The sequence below is a fragment of the Erpetoichthys calabaricus genome, chromosome 4, assembly GCF_900747795.2.
Source record: "Erpetoichthys calabaricus chromosome 4, fErpCal1.3, whole genome shotgun sequence".
Taxonomy (NCBI): Eukaryota; Metazoa; Chordata; class Cladistia; order Polypteriformes; family Polypteridae; genus Erpetoichthys; species Erpetoichthys calabaricus.
In genome coordinates this window covers 209,463,310-209,480,849 of record NC_041397.2, presented here as the reverse complement: position 1 = coordinate 209,480,849, position 17,540 = coordinate 209,463,310, and the positions used below count along the sequence as shown (strand labels likewise).

At 39.4% G+C, this 17,540-nt stretch overlaps 1 protein-coding gene across 1 annotated transcript in view; it reads right to left on the bottom strand.

Moving 5' to 3' along the window:
• picalma (phosphatidylinositol binding clathrin assembly protein a) overlaps positions 1 to 17,540 on the bottom strand; it is a 215,161-nt gene that overhangs the window by 49,451 nt on the left and 148,170 nt on the right. Inside the window, 1 exon segment of the mRNA XM_051926984.1 lies at positions 4,320 to 4,472. Coding sequence (XP_051782944.1) covers positions 4,320 to 4,472 — 153 coding nt within the window.

Below are 17,540 nucleotides of genomic sequence, written 5' to 3'. Positions count from 1 at the left end.
GTATGCATGTATTATTTAAAAGTTTCCACCATCTCTGCTTCAACTAAATGACTCTGAAGTTTATTTGAGAATCCCATGAGCCTTTGTGTTTAGAAATTCTTTGTGAGATGAAGGCCCTTACCCTTAATTTCTACTCGGATCTTTGAGTACTTAGTACTATTTAATTAGGAGATTAATGTGTGTGAGTATTTTAAAACAATGAACATACAGTGGCTTTTTCTGTGCCAGTGGCATAGTTAACTTGCTGAAGGCCCCTGTGCAGCGCCCTGAGTTGGGCCCCTCCTGTCAAGCATAACTGCTTGATCTAGGGGCCGGCTGGGCAGTGGCATCTGTGACTGCGTCACTATCAGATCACACGTTGGTGACAAACAAACCGGCCCACTAAATGGAATTTGTAATAACTTTTTTTAAATCGCTTTATTACAGACACTGTAAGTTAGCAAAAATAAAATAAATTGTGGGAATGGAATGTAGGTGGTGTGGGTAGTAGTAGTAGTAGTGTGGACCTGCTTACTTTTCCAAGACAACTTTGTGAAGGAAGATGATTAAAATGTAAGATAGAAAGTAGAAACTGTTCTGTGCTATATTTCAATTTGTAACAAATTAAAATGACAACACCGGCTGACAGGATACTACTACACAATTGCCCTGTTTTACACAAGTTCTGAGAAAATGGAAATCATAAAATCAGGTGTCAATGGTTCCAAGAAATTTGCCTTGTGAGTAGGAAATTGCATTGTCATATATATTGCTTATTTGCCTTCAGTAGTTTCTCCATTTTTAACAGTTTCAGCAGATAGCACCTGATATGAAGCCGTTGTAGCGCTACTTCTAGACTCGGTAGTTGAAACCATTTCACTCACTACATAACCTACTTGAGGTTGTTGCGACGATTCACTAGCATCAGCATTCTTAGTTATTACTACTGGCCCTTGCTCAGTTTTGAGAAAGGTAGAAATCTTGGTAAGTTTAGCGTTTTTCAATTCCTGTTGCAGGCGTGCTTTACGTTTAGCAGTACCACTCTTTGCTGGATCCACTGCTACTGGCTGACATGGCAATGTATGGTGAGAGTATTCAAATCGTCAAATTGTTCAAATATTTGACGTTTGCCGACTAATGGGGACCATAACTTAACAGCAGAATCACTATGATTTACCATTTACAATTTCGAACTACGAAAACTGTTGACATCAAATCAAAGTACAAAACTATCAATTATTTACAATAATAATGTATATATTATTTGTGTGATGTCCTTCAATACTTCTTCCATTCATGTCTGCTATGGCACGCCAAAGGTCTCCAAATTTGGCAATGTGCACTTCTCTGTAAGGTGGACAAGGCCATGTAGTGCCTGCGATTAGGCTCTGAGCCTCCGAACTCCCAAAGTCTAAATTTGTGTCAACTGTAGGCCTGCCGAATACATAATATCATTATGGATTGGATTGGACTTGCCAGGTGATGGTGCAAACATGCCACTGAAACTGAATTATTAACGCAATGAACTGTTTAAGTGATTCAAGTTATTAGAATATTTTTTTTTAAATCTATACAGCCACAAGTGGGCCCCCCCCAAGCTCACAGGCCTTTGTGCTTTGGAAAATCTGCATAATCCATTGCTACGCCATAGCTCTGTGCACATTAAATTGTATTAGTCTCTCAGGGAAGGACTTGTCCTTTATTCCAAAGATGTACTTGGTCCATTATCTTCACACATTTTATAGTGTAAAAATGCCATATAGCACAGTAATCAGAATTAAACAATAATGTAGATGTAGATTATACTCAAAATATATGTTTTGTAATAAAATCTAAAATATAATACACTTTCAATTACTACCATGTATTACCTGGATGAGAATATTTTGTCAACATACAGTAAACCTGTATTTGAAAGCATGCTGTAGGTCATGGTCACTCATCACAAGCACATTTACATCTTTAAAGTTTAAATATATTTTAAAGTCAGACCAAATCTTTCAGAAACAATTCCTTAAGCTATCCAGCAAATGACCTCATGTGCAGATTTCTCCTCTTATCTAGTCTCCTGCCTATTAACCAATTTAAAATCCAACTTCTTAAAACATATGGATACCAGTGGCATTAGAATTAATCTTTGTTGAGGCAATATACTGTATATCAAAGGATTAGTCAATGTACTCATTGTGATATGTTTTGTTTTTGTCTATAACTCAAAAAAAAAAAATTCTAACATTTATCAGGAAAGTTATTCCCAAGCAAACACATTCCAACAGATCATTTATGACATTACCTTCTAAAAGTGGTCTTCCATAAGTTTGTTTATTGAGGTAACTCTGGGATTCCACTGTCTGCTTTATACATTTGGAAGATGATTCTAAAATCTAATGTAAATCTAATTGGTAACCAGTATAAAATGCTACAAACTGTAGGCACAAGGTCATACGTCCAGGTATTCATAATGATTCTTGCATTAACATTTTACAGCAACCATAAATAAAATACAAAGTGCAAACAGAAAGATTTAAACAGCCAGAGGACAAGCCAATACAATACTTAGTTCTATCTGAATTTTTTATTGGAAAGACAATACAATAAACTAAATGTACATTAAAATTAAACAACACTAAACATTGTTATGTAATTTGCCCCCAAGTGCTTATTGCTACCTTCCTCACCTTAAAAAACAACTTAGAAAATGTATGCATGTGGTAATATTTAGGTGCACTTGGTGACAAAGTTCATTGATATGAAAGTTTGAGCAATTCACTTGTTTTTAAGTTACTTCATCCAAGTGTAATACAATACAGCAATAATAGAATGCAATGAATGTGCTAAAAGTCTACATTTAATATGTGCATTTTAAAAGCAATTTACAATGTCATGTAGTTAAAAATGTAGTGTTCTTACCTGGGCGTTGGAATTCTGTTTTGTTAGGTTTTGTCTTTTTTGTTCCACCTTTCTTTTTTATTTTCTGATTCTTTTTCCTTTTGTTGTATAAGCTGCACCTTTCTCATGTAACTAATTAGTTTAAACACGGTTTAGCTTCAGGTTGATGTAATTTATTTACACTGATAATCTGCAGATATTAGTTCAGCCAATCCAGTCTTGTACATGCTAATATAATTGCTTTCCTCTTCCATTAATTTCCACAGCTTTCAGTTGATTATTGGTTTTGTATCAAAATAAAACAAAAACCTTCTAGGAGTCTGATGTAATAATGATTCAAACAAAAAAATAACCATAAATAATGGCACCAAAAATCTAAACCATGGTATACCTGGTTAAAAATAAATAAAAACAGAGTGGGACATGCGTAGGAATTTTTGCTAAGAGTTGGTAGCAAGATGTGTTACAGGACTCCAAATCCATATGGGGGTGTGTCAAAGAAGTAAAGAGAAGAATGATGACTAGTGAGAAATGACTTCAATAAACTGTAGAGATTCATTATGCCCAAACTGTTCTGGTCTTGCAAGGAAATACCCAAAGTCACAAGAAAGTTACAAGACCTTAAGAAAATTGTATTTATGTCTATTTTGGACTAAACAACTTATCAGTTTCTTTTACCATGAGGCAATTAAAAATTTATTTCACCATCTTTAGTACCAGAAAGGCCATCTAACTTTACGTACCTTGAAGAGGATGGACACTGAGCTGATATTCTCTGGACAGTGTATATATTCTTCCCAGTGCTCACCTACTAATGTCTACAACTATGGATTTGCGTCTTTTACATCACTGTTGGAATATTTAGTGGAATAAATCCCAATATTTGTAAATTATTTGATAGATCCCAAGATTTTTGAGTTAATACTTCTATTGACAGGTATAAAATTTGAATGACTCTTGTTAATACTTTTATTTTCCTGACCTGCTTATTTTACTGGAGAATAAAAAGGGGTGGTAGTCTTAGATAATAACTTTAGGTGTAATGCAAGAGACCAGTTCATTCATTGTAGCTGACACTTGCTCACACCAGGCCAATTTAGAGTCACCTTAATGTTAATTTGATCAGACAAGTGAATTATTGCTTCTATAAGCTACAAATGCTCCCTTAATCATTGTTTAATTTATAAACAATATATTTACCCTCTTTAATTTTAATTTCTCAATTACCCCATTACCAAAAGTCTGCATTTTCACATTTCTCAAACTCAACTCCAGTGAAAGGTAAGGATGCATCGCCATTGAAGCAGAACATTAAACAGAAAAAAGAACAAATAACATGATTACAGACTACACAACATGCAGATATCTGACTGGTTGAAGCAAAGACTTGCTATCTCAAAGCACATTACATTTAATTTACAAACATTTAAAAATGAGAAAAGATATTTTACCACCAAACACTTCATGACTGGGTGTTCTAGAAGAAAAACTAGTTGCATCAGACGAGACAACAGGTAGATGGACAGCATCAACAACAGGTTTTGAAAGGAAAGGGTTTAGATTTGGAACTGAGTCATCAACAGCCTCAGAAGAAGTGAAAGGATCTACACAGTTTAAGAAAGAAAACAAGAAAGAATTAGCCAAAGAATTGTGATCAACACAGCAGAAAAATGTTGGGTGGATGAACAACACGACCATAAATAGGAAATCAGATATGCTGACCAGTATGATGATATTACATAGAAATGAAAAAACACAAATCTCTATGAATAATTTACTACACCACTTTTGATGAAGATGAAACCTCTGAAATTTACAATGCCAGATATCAGCTTGAGTATATTCCATATATAATTTAATGAACAGCGGAGTATAACAGGTACAGGTTACATACTTAATGAAACATTGAGGAATGGTTTATTGACACTGCAGTTAAAGCCTGTCTGGCGTTTTGATATTAAAATGAACAAAACCACCGTTACTTCAGGGATGTTACACATGTCTTACCTCAATTCTGGGATAGTGCAAGGGCTTTCAGTTTTAAATGCTTCTTAGATGGAAATTTAGGCATCATTGTGTTTCAGATTCTATTACTTTAATCACAAAAATCATACTGTACATTACATTTTTCCAAGAAAAAACACTTTGCTTATTACTCAATAAATACATATACAGGTAAAATTCTGTTACAACGAAAATCTTTATAACGAAATATTTTTATGGTCCCGACAGTTTCCCCATATGACAAGAGTCTATAGAAATCTCATTACTATGAAGTACATTCAGCAGATACAGTACTTTCATTACAAAGAAGTGACCTTGAAATGCTTGAATGAATCATTCACAGAGCAGTTTGTTCTGTGGTCACAGCTCAGTTGTGCACAACAATCCCCAAACAGAACCATTGTTTATATTTAAAAAAAAAAAAAAAAAATTCTTTCTTTGAACTTTCCTCGTACTGTTTTTTTGCGGTTTTTGTTTTCAGAGGTTTTCAGTGATACCTTTTGCTTATTGCTCGTCAACATTTGGAAAAACATCCATTGGAATTTAACTCATTGTCACCCTCCTATAGAAATGGCAGACATGAAAAAACGATAACAGTTCATATTAGAAAAAAAAACTTACAATTTTTGCAGCTCTCAATTGCAGCAAAAAGAAAAAAGACATTGCCAGTGAATTTGGAATTTTGCCAATCGACACTGTCAACTTTCTTGAAAGACCGAACAAAAAAAGAAGAAAAATCTCGGATTGCAAATGTATGCGAACTGCTGCATTTGAAGACACAGAAAAAGCAACTGGACAACACGCCGAAGAGCGTCCCAAAGTGTGATCGCCACGTCTGTGGAAGACTGTTTACCTGTTGCTGGGGCAACAGCAGGCTCACAGCTCTGCTGCTGCTCTTCACTGAAGCAAACAGAAAAGATCTCGATGGGTGATGCAAGGAACATGGTAAATGCAGGGAAAAGGATTACTTGGCCGCTAACCTGGTCACAATCCTGCCTGACTGCTGTGTCTATTTATAGGAGAGTGGCAGATCCCGCTACAATAAATAACTGTTCTGTTCCTGTTTCAAGCTGAATAAAGCAGGTTTTGCTGAAGTACTGAGACTCAGCCTCGTGTTTTGGGGTGTAAGACAGGGAGTTATAGAGCGCACACAGTCTTTTAGGATTCACTTCCATGGTGCTTTACTGCAGCACTGTGAGCCTGCTGTTGCCCTGCCCCGGCAACGGACAAACAATCTTACACAGACGCGGCAATCGCGCTTCGGGACGCACTTCAGTGTGACATTCCTGTTGGTTGGGGGGGATCCCAAAAGAGTTCAGAAACCTCACAATATGAAGAAGAAAAAAAAAAGGATGATTCGGCTTCTGATTGATAACTGTGCTAACCCACAACATGCTTCCACATTTATATAATGTTTGCGTTGAATTCCTCCTACCCAATTGCACAGCAGTGCTTCAGCCATTGGGTTTGGGCATCAGTCGCACCCTGAAAGTGTATTATCGCAAGGAAATGCTGACAAAAAATTCTCATCAGCATAACTTGTAGACAGGAGAAGATTAAAATTAACACGAAAGAAGCTATTTAAATGATTGCAAATGCCTGAACACAAGTTAAAGAAAGCACTATAGCAACAAATGCAGAATCTCATTACAACGAAATATTTTTTAGGTCCCTGGCAGTTCATTGTAACAGAATTTTACCTGTAGTTAAAATGGTCACTATATTTGAAATGTGTTGGAACATGAGGACTCTGTGTATGGATACTGGCTTTGCTCTGAGCTATGCAGCCTAACCTAATAACATTTATCTTAAAACTGCACTTGGCCCATGGCTGCTCAGCTCTACATATTTATCTGTATCTAAATGGACTGGTGAATTATGGTCTGCAGACTTGGCTTTCTCCAAGACAAGAGAAGTAATACCCATGTAGGTACCACTGCTTTTATAAGTTAGGGAGATGGCTTTGAGTTAGCCAAGTCCAAACTCAACTGTGGTTTGATGAAACCATTTCTAAAACGATAAAAAGTTCCCAAGTATGTGAGAAATTAAGTAGCGGGGCTCCAGACAATAAATTGAAGACAAGGATCCAGTGGCTACAAAAACCGCCATGAACGTCTGCCCAATTCTTTTTCGTTTTGTGAAGTGTATCTTTCCCCTTTACTTTTGTGTTCGTCACAGTCATTAAAAATAATGCATTTTATTCAGGCTCTGACTCTGTGACACTGAATGTCAGTGTCAGAGGGCCATCCAATGTAATTTGGTCTTCTTTTGCTCTTGTTTGAAGTGAGCTAGCAACCTATTAAAATATATTTTGAAGAATTTTAGCTGTCCAGTGTTCATTTAATTTAGCAGATGAGCATTTCAATGACAAAGACTCAGTTGTAGAAATCAGTGTCCCCTCCAGTGGACAGGAAGAAGAGGCACATTAAGTATGAAATTGATATAGAAGACCATCTACAGTCTTTTAAAATACATTTTGAACAATTTTAACTAAAGTGTTCTTTTAGCAAGCAACCTACAAGGGCACACATTTCTACAACAAATGCTCAGCTGTGGAAATAATTGTCCCCTGTCTGGAGAAACATATGGAGGGGCACAGTAGATATGAATGTACTGCCTGATAGGTATATTACAGACATTGTGCATTATTTTAACTATCCAGTGTTCATTCTGCAAGGGGAACAGTAGATAAAGATTACTATTGAATGCTTTCTACAAGTTTTTTCTTTTTAAACATTTGATCAGTTTTAATCTGCAATGATTAGTTGTGCATATAATATATAGGAAAATGAGTTTTATAGAATGACTCCTGCTGTGAAACGGAGATCCTCCCCCAATTTAAAGGTCTGGTCATGACACGTGAGGGATTTTTTTTTTGGGTAGAACTTAAACCATTTGATGTTCTTCCACAACAAAGCCTTTCCTGTGGAAATGGTTTTTATTTTTCCACCAGAAAATAACTACCCAAGTAAATTTTTAAGAGCAAGACACCGCATGTGGCATGAAAGTGGATTAGTACATTTCTTTTAACAATTTGTCTTTTAAATATCTTTGTACAAAGTTCTTGGGTGTCACCTAATGAATTATTAATTATAATTACTGCTATTATTATTTTACTAAATCTTATTTCCAAGGTCTCTATGTTGATAAGCTCTTGTTGAAGAGTTTATTGGTAAGAGCATATAGTGTGAACACCAACACAACTAATAAAGTGGCATTTATCTGTACAAAGCTTACTATCCATTGTCAATCACACAGCACCCGTAAAACGACTATAACATGCAATATACCTGCAACCTTAAAACACAGACTTCATCACATTGCGGTGCATGAGGAAACACCAGGCAGGCAGCTGTGCATACATGCTTACTGATGGACAGGCTGACATTGTGCATTGAGCAGGTGTTAAACAAAAGAGAAACGGCACACAAAGATGCTCGAACACAAGGAGATCCATGACAATCACACCTTAGTATGCATGTGCCCAGTCAGAAGGAACAACTTAATTCCACTGGGCACAGATATCTTCATAAGACAGGAGTTGCATGATGGGCAGATGAATTTCAAATGTTCTACATGTCCACCTATTGCGTGATATTCAGCCCTTTGTCCATCATTCTGGAATAAGCATAACCAGCCTCCTTAAAATTGACCATTTGGAATATATGGCCTCTATATTAGCCGTGCCATGTAGTTAGAAATATCTTCTCCAAGTCAAGTATAAACCAGCCTTTAGTTGAATGTGGTTCATGGATCTCCAAGGAAGAACCCTGTACCGACACATATGTTAACAGCACATCCACTTAACAATAAAAAAGCCTTTTGCATCTGTTACAATATAATTAGTTTAAAGTTTCAATGGTTTCATTCACCATTGGTGATCAAAGCAGAAATGATAATCACCAAAGCCTATTTTTGGTCACATTTGAGACCACTTTGTCATAGTCTGGAGCCCTTAGTAAACAGTTTTATTTATTGTATGGGTGTTAATCTAATTTCATTCCTTGACAAAAGTCCACTCAAGACTGATGCCAATAGATCTGCTGCCAGCTTATTTGTATTAGTTGCTGCTAGGCAGGTTGCTCCACTTCTGTGTCTGGAAATAAATCCATTTAATCATAAGGCACATCTTCAGTCATAAAAACATGCTCAATCCAACCTCAAACCCAACTCCCAAGTAACAACATGCCATTAAAAATACATTAATTGTTAAATACGTCATCAGTGTGCACATGATTATGCATGAGCGCACAAAATGCCTACACACAGGCTCCAAAATGACCTATGCTGGTCATACTTAAAGCAGGTGTGGCCAACCAGTCAGAGACCAACACATTTTTTACTGTGTTACCGCAAAGAGCCACATCATACACATGGGCACACATGAACATCACCCATCCCTTCCTCACACACACACACACACACACACACACACAAACACCTCTGCTCAGCCAGATTTATTGTAAATGTCACACACCAACATGATAATGACAGAAATTGACTCCTACAGTACTAAAACCACAGGCCAGTCATTTTCAACAATGAACATTGTGTGCACTGTCTCACACACACAAACTCTCAGTTCAACCAAGTCCACAAACAAAAATATAATAATTTACAATAGCGTTTTTCTTTTACTATGCATGTTGCTTAGTGGGACTTCTGGCATTCCTTGCCTTGAACAATCCTCTTCAAATTTGGCTTGTATTCCGTTGTTGCCACTCGAAGCAATTCTTTCACATGGGTGTCAGTCAGAACAGATCGATGATTTGATTTCACGTGTTTCAGGGTAGAAAACACAGACTCGCAGATGTATGTTGACCCAAACATTGACAGTATCTTAAGCGCAGCCCGTTTGACATTGGGGTATTTTTCCATTGGCACACTTTTCCAGAACTCAATGGTCCCTTCCCTTAAAGCAGGTTTCAGTTGGTCCTCCTCACAAAGATCGATCATCTCCAACTCAGCCGCAGCCTCGTCTGTGACTAGCGGGGCTTTCAAACAGTCAGTCTCCGCATTAAATGGGTCGACGAGGAACGTAATCTGTGGCCTTTTCAGTTGTAGATCATGGAATCTGGTCACAAAGCTTTCGTGCAGGTTTTCAACTAGTGTTGCATATCTGGCTCTTTGCTTATTCAGGGCGGCGCTGGTGACTTGCCCGCTGGCTTTTAGAAGAGTGGGAAAATGCGTCAAACCTCCCTTTTGAATATGCGCCTTGAACAGCTTGTTTGTTGACAAACACACTTTGCACCAGGTCAGGCAGCATTTTTAACTTACCCTGCAGGGTCAGGTTCAGTCTGTCCAAGTGATACAGCATGTCGACCAAAAAGGCCAGATCCATAATCCACTTGAGGTCAGAGAGCTCAGGATAGTTCTTGTCCTTCTCTTCCATTAACAGTTTCATGGCATCCAAAAGCTCAAAGAAGCGAGAGAGTACTTGGCCTTTTGACAGCCACCTCACAATGCAGTGCAGCGGCAAGTCACCTGGAAGCCCTTGGTCCAGCTCAGCGATGAGATTCTTGAAATGCCTGTGGTTAAGCGCATGTGTGCGGATGTAGTTAACGATTTCCATCACAGGCTTCATGACGTTGTCTAAATTCAATGATTTAGACACGAGTTGCTCCCTGTGGATGATGCAGTGGAAATTCCAAAACTCGTTAAATGTTTGGTCAGCTTTGCACAGCCCCACAAGCCCGTTCACAGATCCAATCATGGCTGGCGCTCCATCCGTAGCTATTGCAGTTAGTTTCGGTATGGGCAGATTTGCTTTCGAAAAATACAGCCATCATTGTTTCTTTCACATCTATGCCACGGGTTCTGTCTTTTAATGGCACAATATCAAGGAGTTCTTCTTTGATCACACAATCGTTTGACACAGACCGCGCAAATATTGCCAACTGAGGCTTGTCTTGTATGTCACAACTCTCATCCAATGCGACACTAAAATATTCACATGCTTAAAGGTCAGAGTGCAACTGTGATTCAATAGCCGTGTTAATGTCCAATATTCTGTGTTCAACAGTGTGGCGGGACAGTTGGATGTCTGATGCCATGCGTTTTAGTTTGTTGTTTTCAGGAGACAAGATTTCAACAACGTCACTGACGCATTTTTTAATGGACTCCCCTTCATTGTATGGCTTTTTAGCCCGTGCAGTGTTCCAAGCCAGTTGATATGATGCGAGCGTTACGGTCTCTGAGCGCTTTGTAAATTTTCGGAAAAACTGTATCTGCTTTTCTGCCTGAGTTTTCAAAGTGACCAACTCGTGCTTGCGAAGTTCAGTCCCTTTTGGAAATTCCTGGTCGATGTTAGCATGGAGTGAGCTGAAGTGGCGCTGAAGATTTGAAGCTTTGAAATGCGCTAATGACACCTGACATATAAGGCAGAATGGCTTGCCATTACGTTCAACAAAAAAATATAAACTCTCCCACTCTGTTAAAAACGTCCCGTGTTCATCTTCATATTTTCGTTTTGCTGTGCATTTTTTCCCTGACATTTTGACAGCGAACTTGACACAAATTGTTTACTTAAATGATCTTGCCCCTACTAGGAAACTCTGCGGTATTTTCATCTCACGCACATGCGCATTTGATGAAAATACCGTATTGAACTCAAGCGAAGCGAACACGAACATTAAAAAAAAAAACACAAACACAAACTTCGATATGAACATAAGAGCCGCATGAAACCAGGCAAAGAGCCACATGCGGCTCGGGAGCCGTGGGTTGGCCACTCCTGATTAAAGATATAAAGTCTGAAAAGGTGTCATAGAAGGACTTTGTCACTCTATTTTGACAGTGTTCATAAAGGAGCTTTGCTCTCTCCCAAGTTCACTTTTTGTCAAGCCTTAGAATCACTCTTGGATTCAGGGCAAGTCTGCTTTTGCTCCAATGACATTAAGATAGAACTCTGTGTAGTGGATCCAGGTGTCTGCATTACTGAGCTTTTAGCTGCTATTAAAGTATCAGGTCCCCAAGGCAGCACCCTTGCTAGCTGACTGCATAAAAGAGGCAACATGATCTCAGCCCCTTCAGTTACAGACATTTTCATGCCACACAGAAGGCTGGAGGCTAACAAATGGCCTTCTCAAAGTCTCCATCTTTAGATTGTCAGTATTGTCTCACTTCTCAATGCATATTCCTATGTGCTGTGTCCATCAGTGTGGAGGTGTTCTAACCTGCTGACAGCACTCAACAGCTTTAATCTATCTAAGGAGGGGCTCAGCTGCCACAGAGATCTGAAAATATTCCTGTTCTGTAGCTTCCTTGAACCTACACCACTGAACTTACTATTTTCACTGATGCCCCGGTCTACTTCCATTCTTGAGTACCCAGTACCTGTTCAGATTGTTCTGTCACCTAGTGGTCTTTGCATTGCCACTGTGTCATGTATAGGATCTATCCTGCTGTGAATGTGTCTATATTATCATCTGGATATCTTCTGAAGGAATTGAGATGGACCTGGTTCATGCTCTAGTAAACCAAATGTCAAATGGACACTCCTTCATAATACACATATCCATCCATTTTCTGATCATATCTAATACTAGGGGGCTCCGCCCCCTGCTCACCCACCCCCGTGTTTGGTATACCGGATATACAATTTAAAGAGATTGTTATTTTCATGGGAATTGTCACATATGCATTATTTTCACTTTTACTTTAAAAACTTTTGTAAAAACAATACTTGTCCTTTATTTCCAGCCCCGTGCGTTGTTACATCTCTTTCTCGCCAGACATATAATGCTGCTCGCGTTGTGAAAGGTGGCCGGCTGAACGCACGCTAAGGATATGCCGTCGGATCATTTTCTGTCTTTTTGCTGCTTGCAAGCTGCCTGTTCTGCTTGTCGCATGTCGTTGTTTTATGAGCTAGGAGCACATGATGCTTGTCTGCCAAATGCAATCCAACAACTGCTAGGTTAGATGTCTGTGGACTTGTTTTAAATGATGGCTCACTGCCTTGTCTCGCATGACGTTGTAAAAACAATAACTGTCCTTTAATTCCTGACCCGGGCATGGTTAACTCTCTTTCGTGCAGGACGTATAACGCTGCTCGCATTGTCGATCATTTTAAAGCCTGTACAGCCGCTCTCCTTATTGCCACTTCGTGTCTCTGCTGCTGCGCTCTCCGTGATCATAGATATACACCTGACCAAATTGTGTTTTCTTTGAAATTAAACTTGTCGTTGCTTTAACTGTTGCGGGATCACAGATTCTCATAGCATATGTTCCATTATTGTGTAAATCTACGTTTTGTGCATTGAATGATGCAAATGCGAAAAGACTTTGTTTTTTACTCTTTGCCTTTTATTTCTGACCTCGCTTTGTCCTGCTATTTTTTCAATTACACCTGGTCCTGATGATTAATTTCCTTTAGTCTGCGCTAATGCAATCTTTTAATCGATGTTTCATTTATAACGTATTGTCCTTTATACGCTTTATATGCACCGAGACACCTCAGTATCTGTGTGTGCTGCTTCCCTTTACACTACTGATTTTTTTGCTGGCCGTGCTCTGATATTGCTTGTAAGTAGGGCATGTCTTGCAAGAATCTCATGTTCTATATCCCCACGATCTTTCGTCTCGCAGGTATTTTGTCTTCCGTGATCTTAACGTGAACATCACGTATCGTCTCCTAGTCATTCCCTCCCACAGGATTTTTTTTATAATAGAGAGATAAGATTAGGGGCACAGAAGGCCACATCATTTACTGCCAATATATGCAATATCATAATGTGAAGTAGTAAATGGGTTACCATCATATTCATATGTACATAAGCAATATATAGGAATTTGGCATTTTTGTGGAGTAGAGGAAGAGAATAAGTACTCGATAATTCATAGCCAAATGTTCACATATTTATATCACTCCTGTACATACCAAACATTACCCAGCCATTTGAGGAAATTTGCTGAGCTAAGAACCAATCTACTAAAAAACAACAGAAGCAAAATATCCCAGGAAACAATGACAATGACAGTTTTAGATTATAATGCATTTTTAAAGTCATATAAGGTCTCCAAACTAAGTAAATTAAATTAGGTAGCTACTAAAATTTCCAGAACTAATGGCTTTGGTTCTTTTTCCTGCTGCTCCATGTCTGATGTTAATTAAAGTCATGAAAAGGAGACACATGTCTGGCTCTCCAGACTAGACAGCGTCAGGAACAAAAGAAAGCCTGCCAAAACTGATAGTATGCTCAGTGGACCTTTGTATGTTGAAAGGAGAACAAAACTGAAAAAATCTTTACTGTCAGAGGTAGGAATGTGGGACACAGAAAATGAGTAAATAGAAAGCTGCATGGCATGCAAAACAGCACAATTAAAGTATTTTGGAAGTTGTTTCCAGCAGCACAGGTGGGAAAACATACATCTGTTGCAGGTATTCTGTATTAGCAAATTTCAAGCAAGGGATAAAATTTAATTAAGTCACAAAAATATCTCAAAGAATTGGCAACTTCTAGACAGAATATTCAATAGTGCAGTATCCTAAAAGCTTATGCTGTTATATGAGAAAGAAACACCACAAGAACTTTGCTTCAGGCACTGTCAGTCAGTTTCTGTTTCTACAAGATTTCAAAATCTTTTTTGTATATATCATTTGCAATTGTTTATTTAAAAAAAAAAAAAAAACAAAACAAGAAGAAGGGGGACCAGAGTGTGTGTTCCAACTACAGAGGGATCACACTCCTCAGCCTCCCTGGAAAATTCTATTCGGGGGTCCTGGAGAGGTGGGTCCATCAGATAGTCGAACCTCGGATTCAGCACGAACAGTTTGGTTTTCGTTTTAGTCGTGGAACAGTGGACCAGCTCTACACCCTTGGCAGAGTCCTGGAGGGTGCATGGGAGTTTGCCCAACCAATCTACATGTGTTTTGTGGACTTGGAAAAGGCGTTCGACCATGTCCCTCGGGGAATCCTGAGGGGGGGTGCTCCGGGAGTATGGGGTACTGGACCCCCTGATAAGGGCTGTTCAGTCCCTGTACAACCGGTGTCAGAGCTTGGTCCGCATTGCCGGCAGTAAGTCAAACCCGTTTCCGGTGAGAGTTGGACTCCGCCAGGGCTGCCCTTTGTCACTGATTCTGTTCATAACTTTTATGGACAGTATTTCTAGGCGCAGCCAGGGCGTTGAGGGGGTCCAGTCTGGTGGGCTCAGGATTGGGTCACTACTTTTTGCAGATGATGCTGTCCCATTTGCTTCATCAGGCTTTGACCTTCAGCTCTCTCTGGATCAGTTCGCAGCCATGTGTGAAGCAGCTGGGATCAGCACCTCCAAATCCGAGACCATGGTTCTCAGCCGGAAAAGGGTGGAGTACCCTCTCAGGATTGGGAGCGAGCTCCTGCCCCAAGTGGAAGAGTTCAAGTATCTCTGGGTTTTGTTCACGAGTGAGGGAAGAATAGAGCGGGAGATTGACAGGCGGATTGATGCGGCATCCACAGTGATGCAGGCTCTGAATCGGTCTGTCGTGGTGAAAAAGGAGCTGAGCCAAAAGGCAAAGCTCTCAATTTACCAGTCGATCTACGTTCCTATCCTCACCTATGGTCATGAGCTATGGGTAGTGACCGAAAGAACAAGATCACGAATACAAGCGGCTGAAATGAATTTCCTCCGCAGGGTGTCTGGGCTTTCCCTTAAAGATAGGATGAAAAGCTCAGAGTAGAGCCATTGCTCCTCTGCATCAAGAGGAGTCAGTTGAGGTGGCTCGGGCATCTGATCAGGATGCCTCCTGGACGCCTCCCTGGTGAGGTGTTCCGGGCACGTCTAACCAGGAGGAGGCCTCGGGGAAGACCCAGGACATGCTGGAGGGACTATGTCTCTTGGCTGGCCTGGGAATGCCTCGGAATTCTCCCAGAAGAGCTAGTAGAAGTGGCCAGGGAGAGAGAAGTCTGGGCATCTCTGCTCAAGCTACTGCCCCGGCGAACCAATCTCGGATAAGCGGAAGAGAATGGATGGATGGATGGACAAAACAAAACAAAAAAAAACCATGATGAACATAGATGGACTTCTATAACCAAGCATAAGTGGCAGCATTGCAAGATTGCAAGTGTTAAATTTTCAAGTTGCAATAAGGGAAATGTTAATTGGTAAAATGCATTTCTTTACATATACAGAATGTAAAGAATTTCTCAAAAGTGAGTATTTACTCTTAAGTCTAATGTTTTAAACTTCTTTCTTCTAAACTAATCTGTATGTTAATTTTTTGCACAATCCATTTCAAAAATGTCTCCAAGCTCTTACTAAAACAAAAAAAAAAAACATAAAAATTATTAACGATGACCCAAGTCTTTCACACGGTTTCTCAGAAATTGTTTCATTTAATTAGTTTTCAGTGATATATACCAAAAATGAAGGCAGTGAGTCATTCCTTACCTCAAAAATGGAACTAAAACAGTCCAAACTGTTCAAGATATTTAAATCATCACAAGACCAAATCATTCACACCCATCAGTCTATTTTTCAAAGTCACTAACTCGTTTACAAAGATACAGCGAAATTCATACTGATGGTGCTGGGCGGGAGACAGGAACCAGCCAAGGAAAGGACATCCATGGCACATTCCCTCCAATGGGGTCAATTTAGGGTTGTCAATAAATAGCAGATATGGAAATGTGATGCCCAAGGTTCCAGGAGCCTGGAGTCTTCCTGTACCCCAGAATATTGCAAAAAGTTTAGATGGGTAACTAGTTAACATAGCTACAAATAATATGTCATAAAGTCATAGAATTTGTAATATATATATATATATATATATATATATATATATATATATATATTGTGACAGACGACCGGCTATGGACTCCGGTCGTCACCCCCAGGCCGCTAGGAGGAGCCCTCCGGACAGCATATTTGTGCCCCGAATTCCAGCAGGGCCTCATGGACTATGTAGTGTTTTGACACAGCCCTGCTGGATACCTTGGGGGCCGCCAGGAGTCGCTGTAGGGGGGCTAGTGGGCTCTGGCATGCCCTATAACCCGGGAGTGCATCTCAGTCACGTGACTGGAAGAAGCGATGTGCTCCCGGGATGAAGAAAAGGACTTTGCCCTGACCCGGAAGGAAAACGGACTTGTGGGTTTGGCTTGGAGCCACTTCCGGGTCAGGGGCTATAAAAGGACTCTGGGTAAGCCCAGACACTGAGCTGAGGTGGGAGGTAGGGTGGCGACGTGTCTGGGCGAGGAGGAGAGTTATTATAGAGAGTTTATTGTGTTTAATGAGTGTGGAGTGGAGGGTGCTTTGTGCACAGTATAATATTATAATAAAATATTATTATACATTCACCTGGTCATCAGAGTGGTACCTGAGGGTTCGAGAGGTGGACACGAGCATCAACTGCTACAATATATATAGTGTCTTACAGTTTACAATGTCCCTGTCACTGTTTACAAATGTCTACAATATAAGCATGGATAGGTTAAGTGGATTCAAATATATTTAATTTAAAAGCAGAACACTGGAAATCTTTTCAGGACGAATGCCCCAAATACACAGGGGCATTCTTAAATTAGATCTTTATTTCTGTGTACACAACAAAGGATAATGTTACTTAAGAGTATAATGATTGGTATAAATGTAGATAATATCAACTTATGTCAAATTTCAACTACACAATGAAATTATAAAGTACATTTAGGAAATCACAAAATAAAAGATTGGAATGTGTGTAATAACTGCAT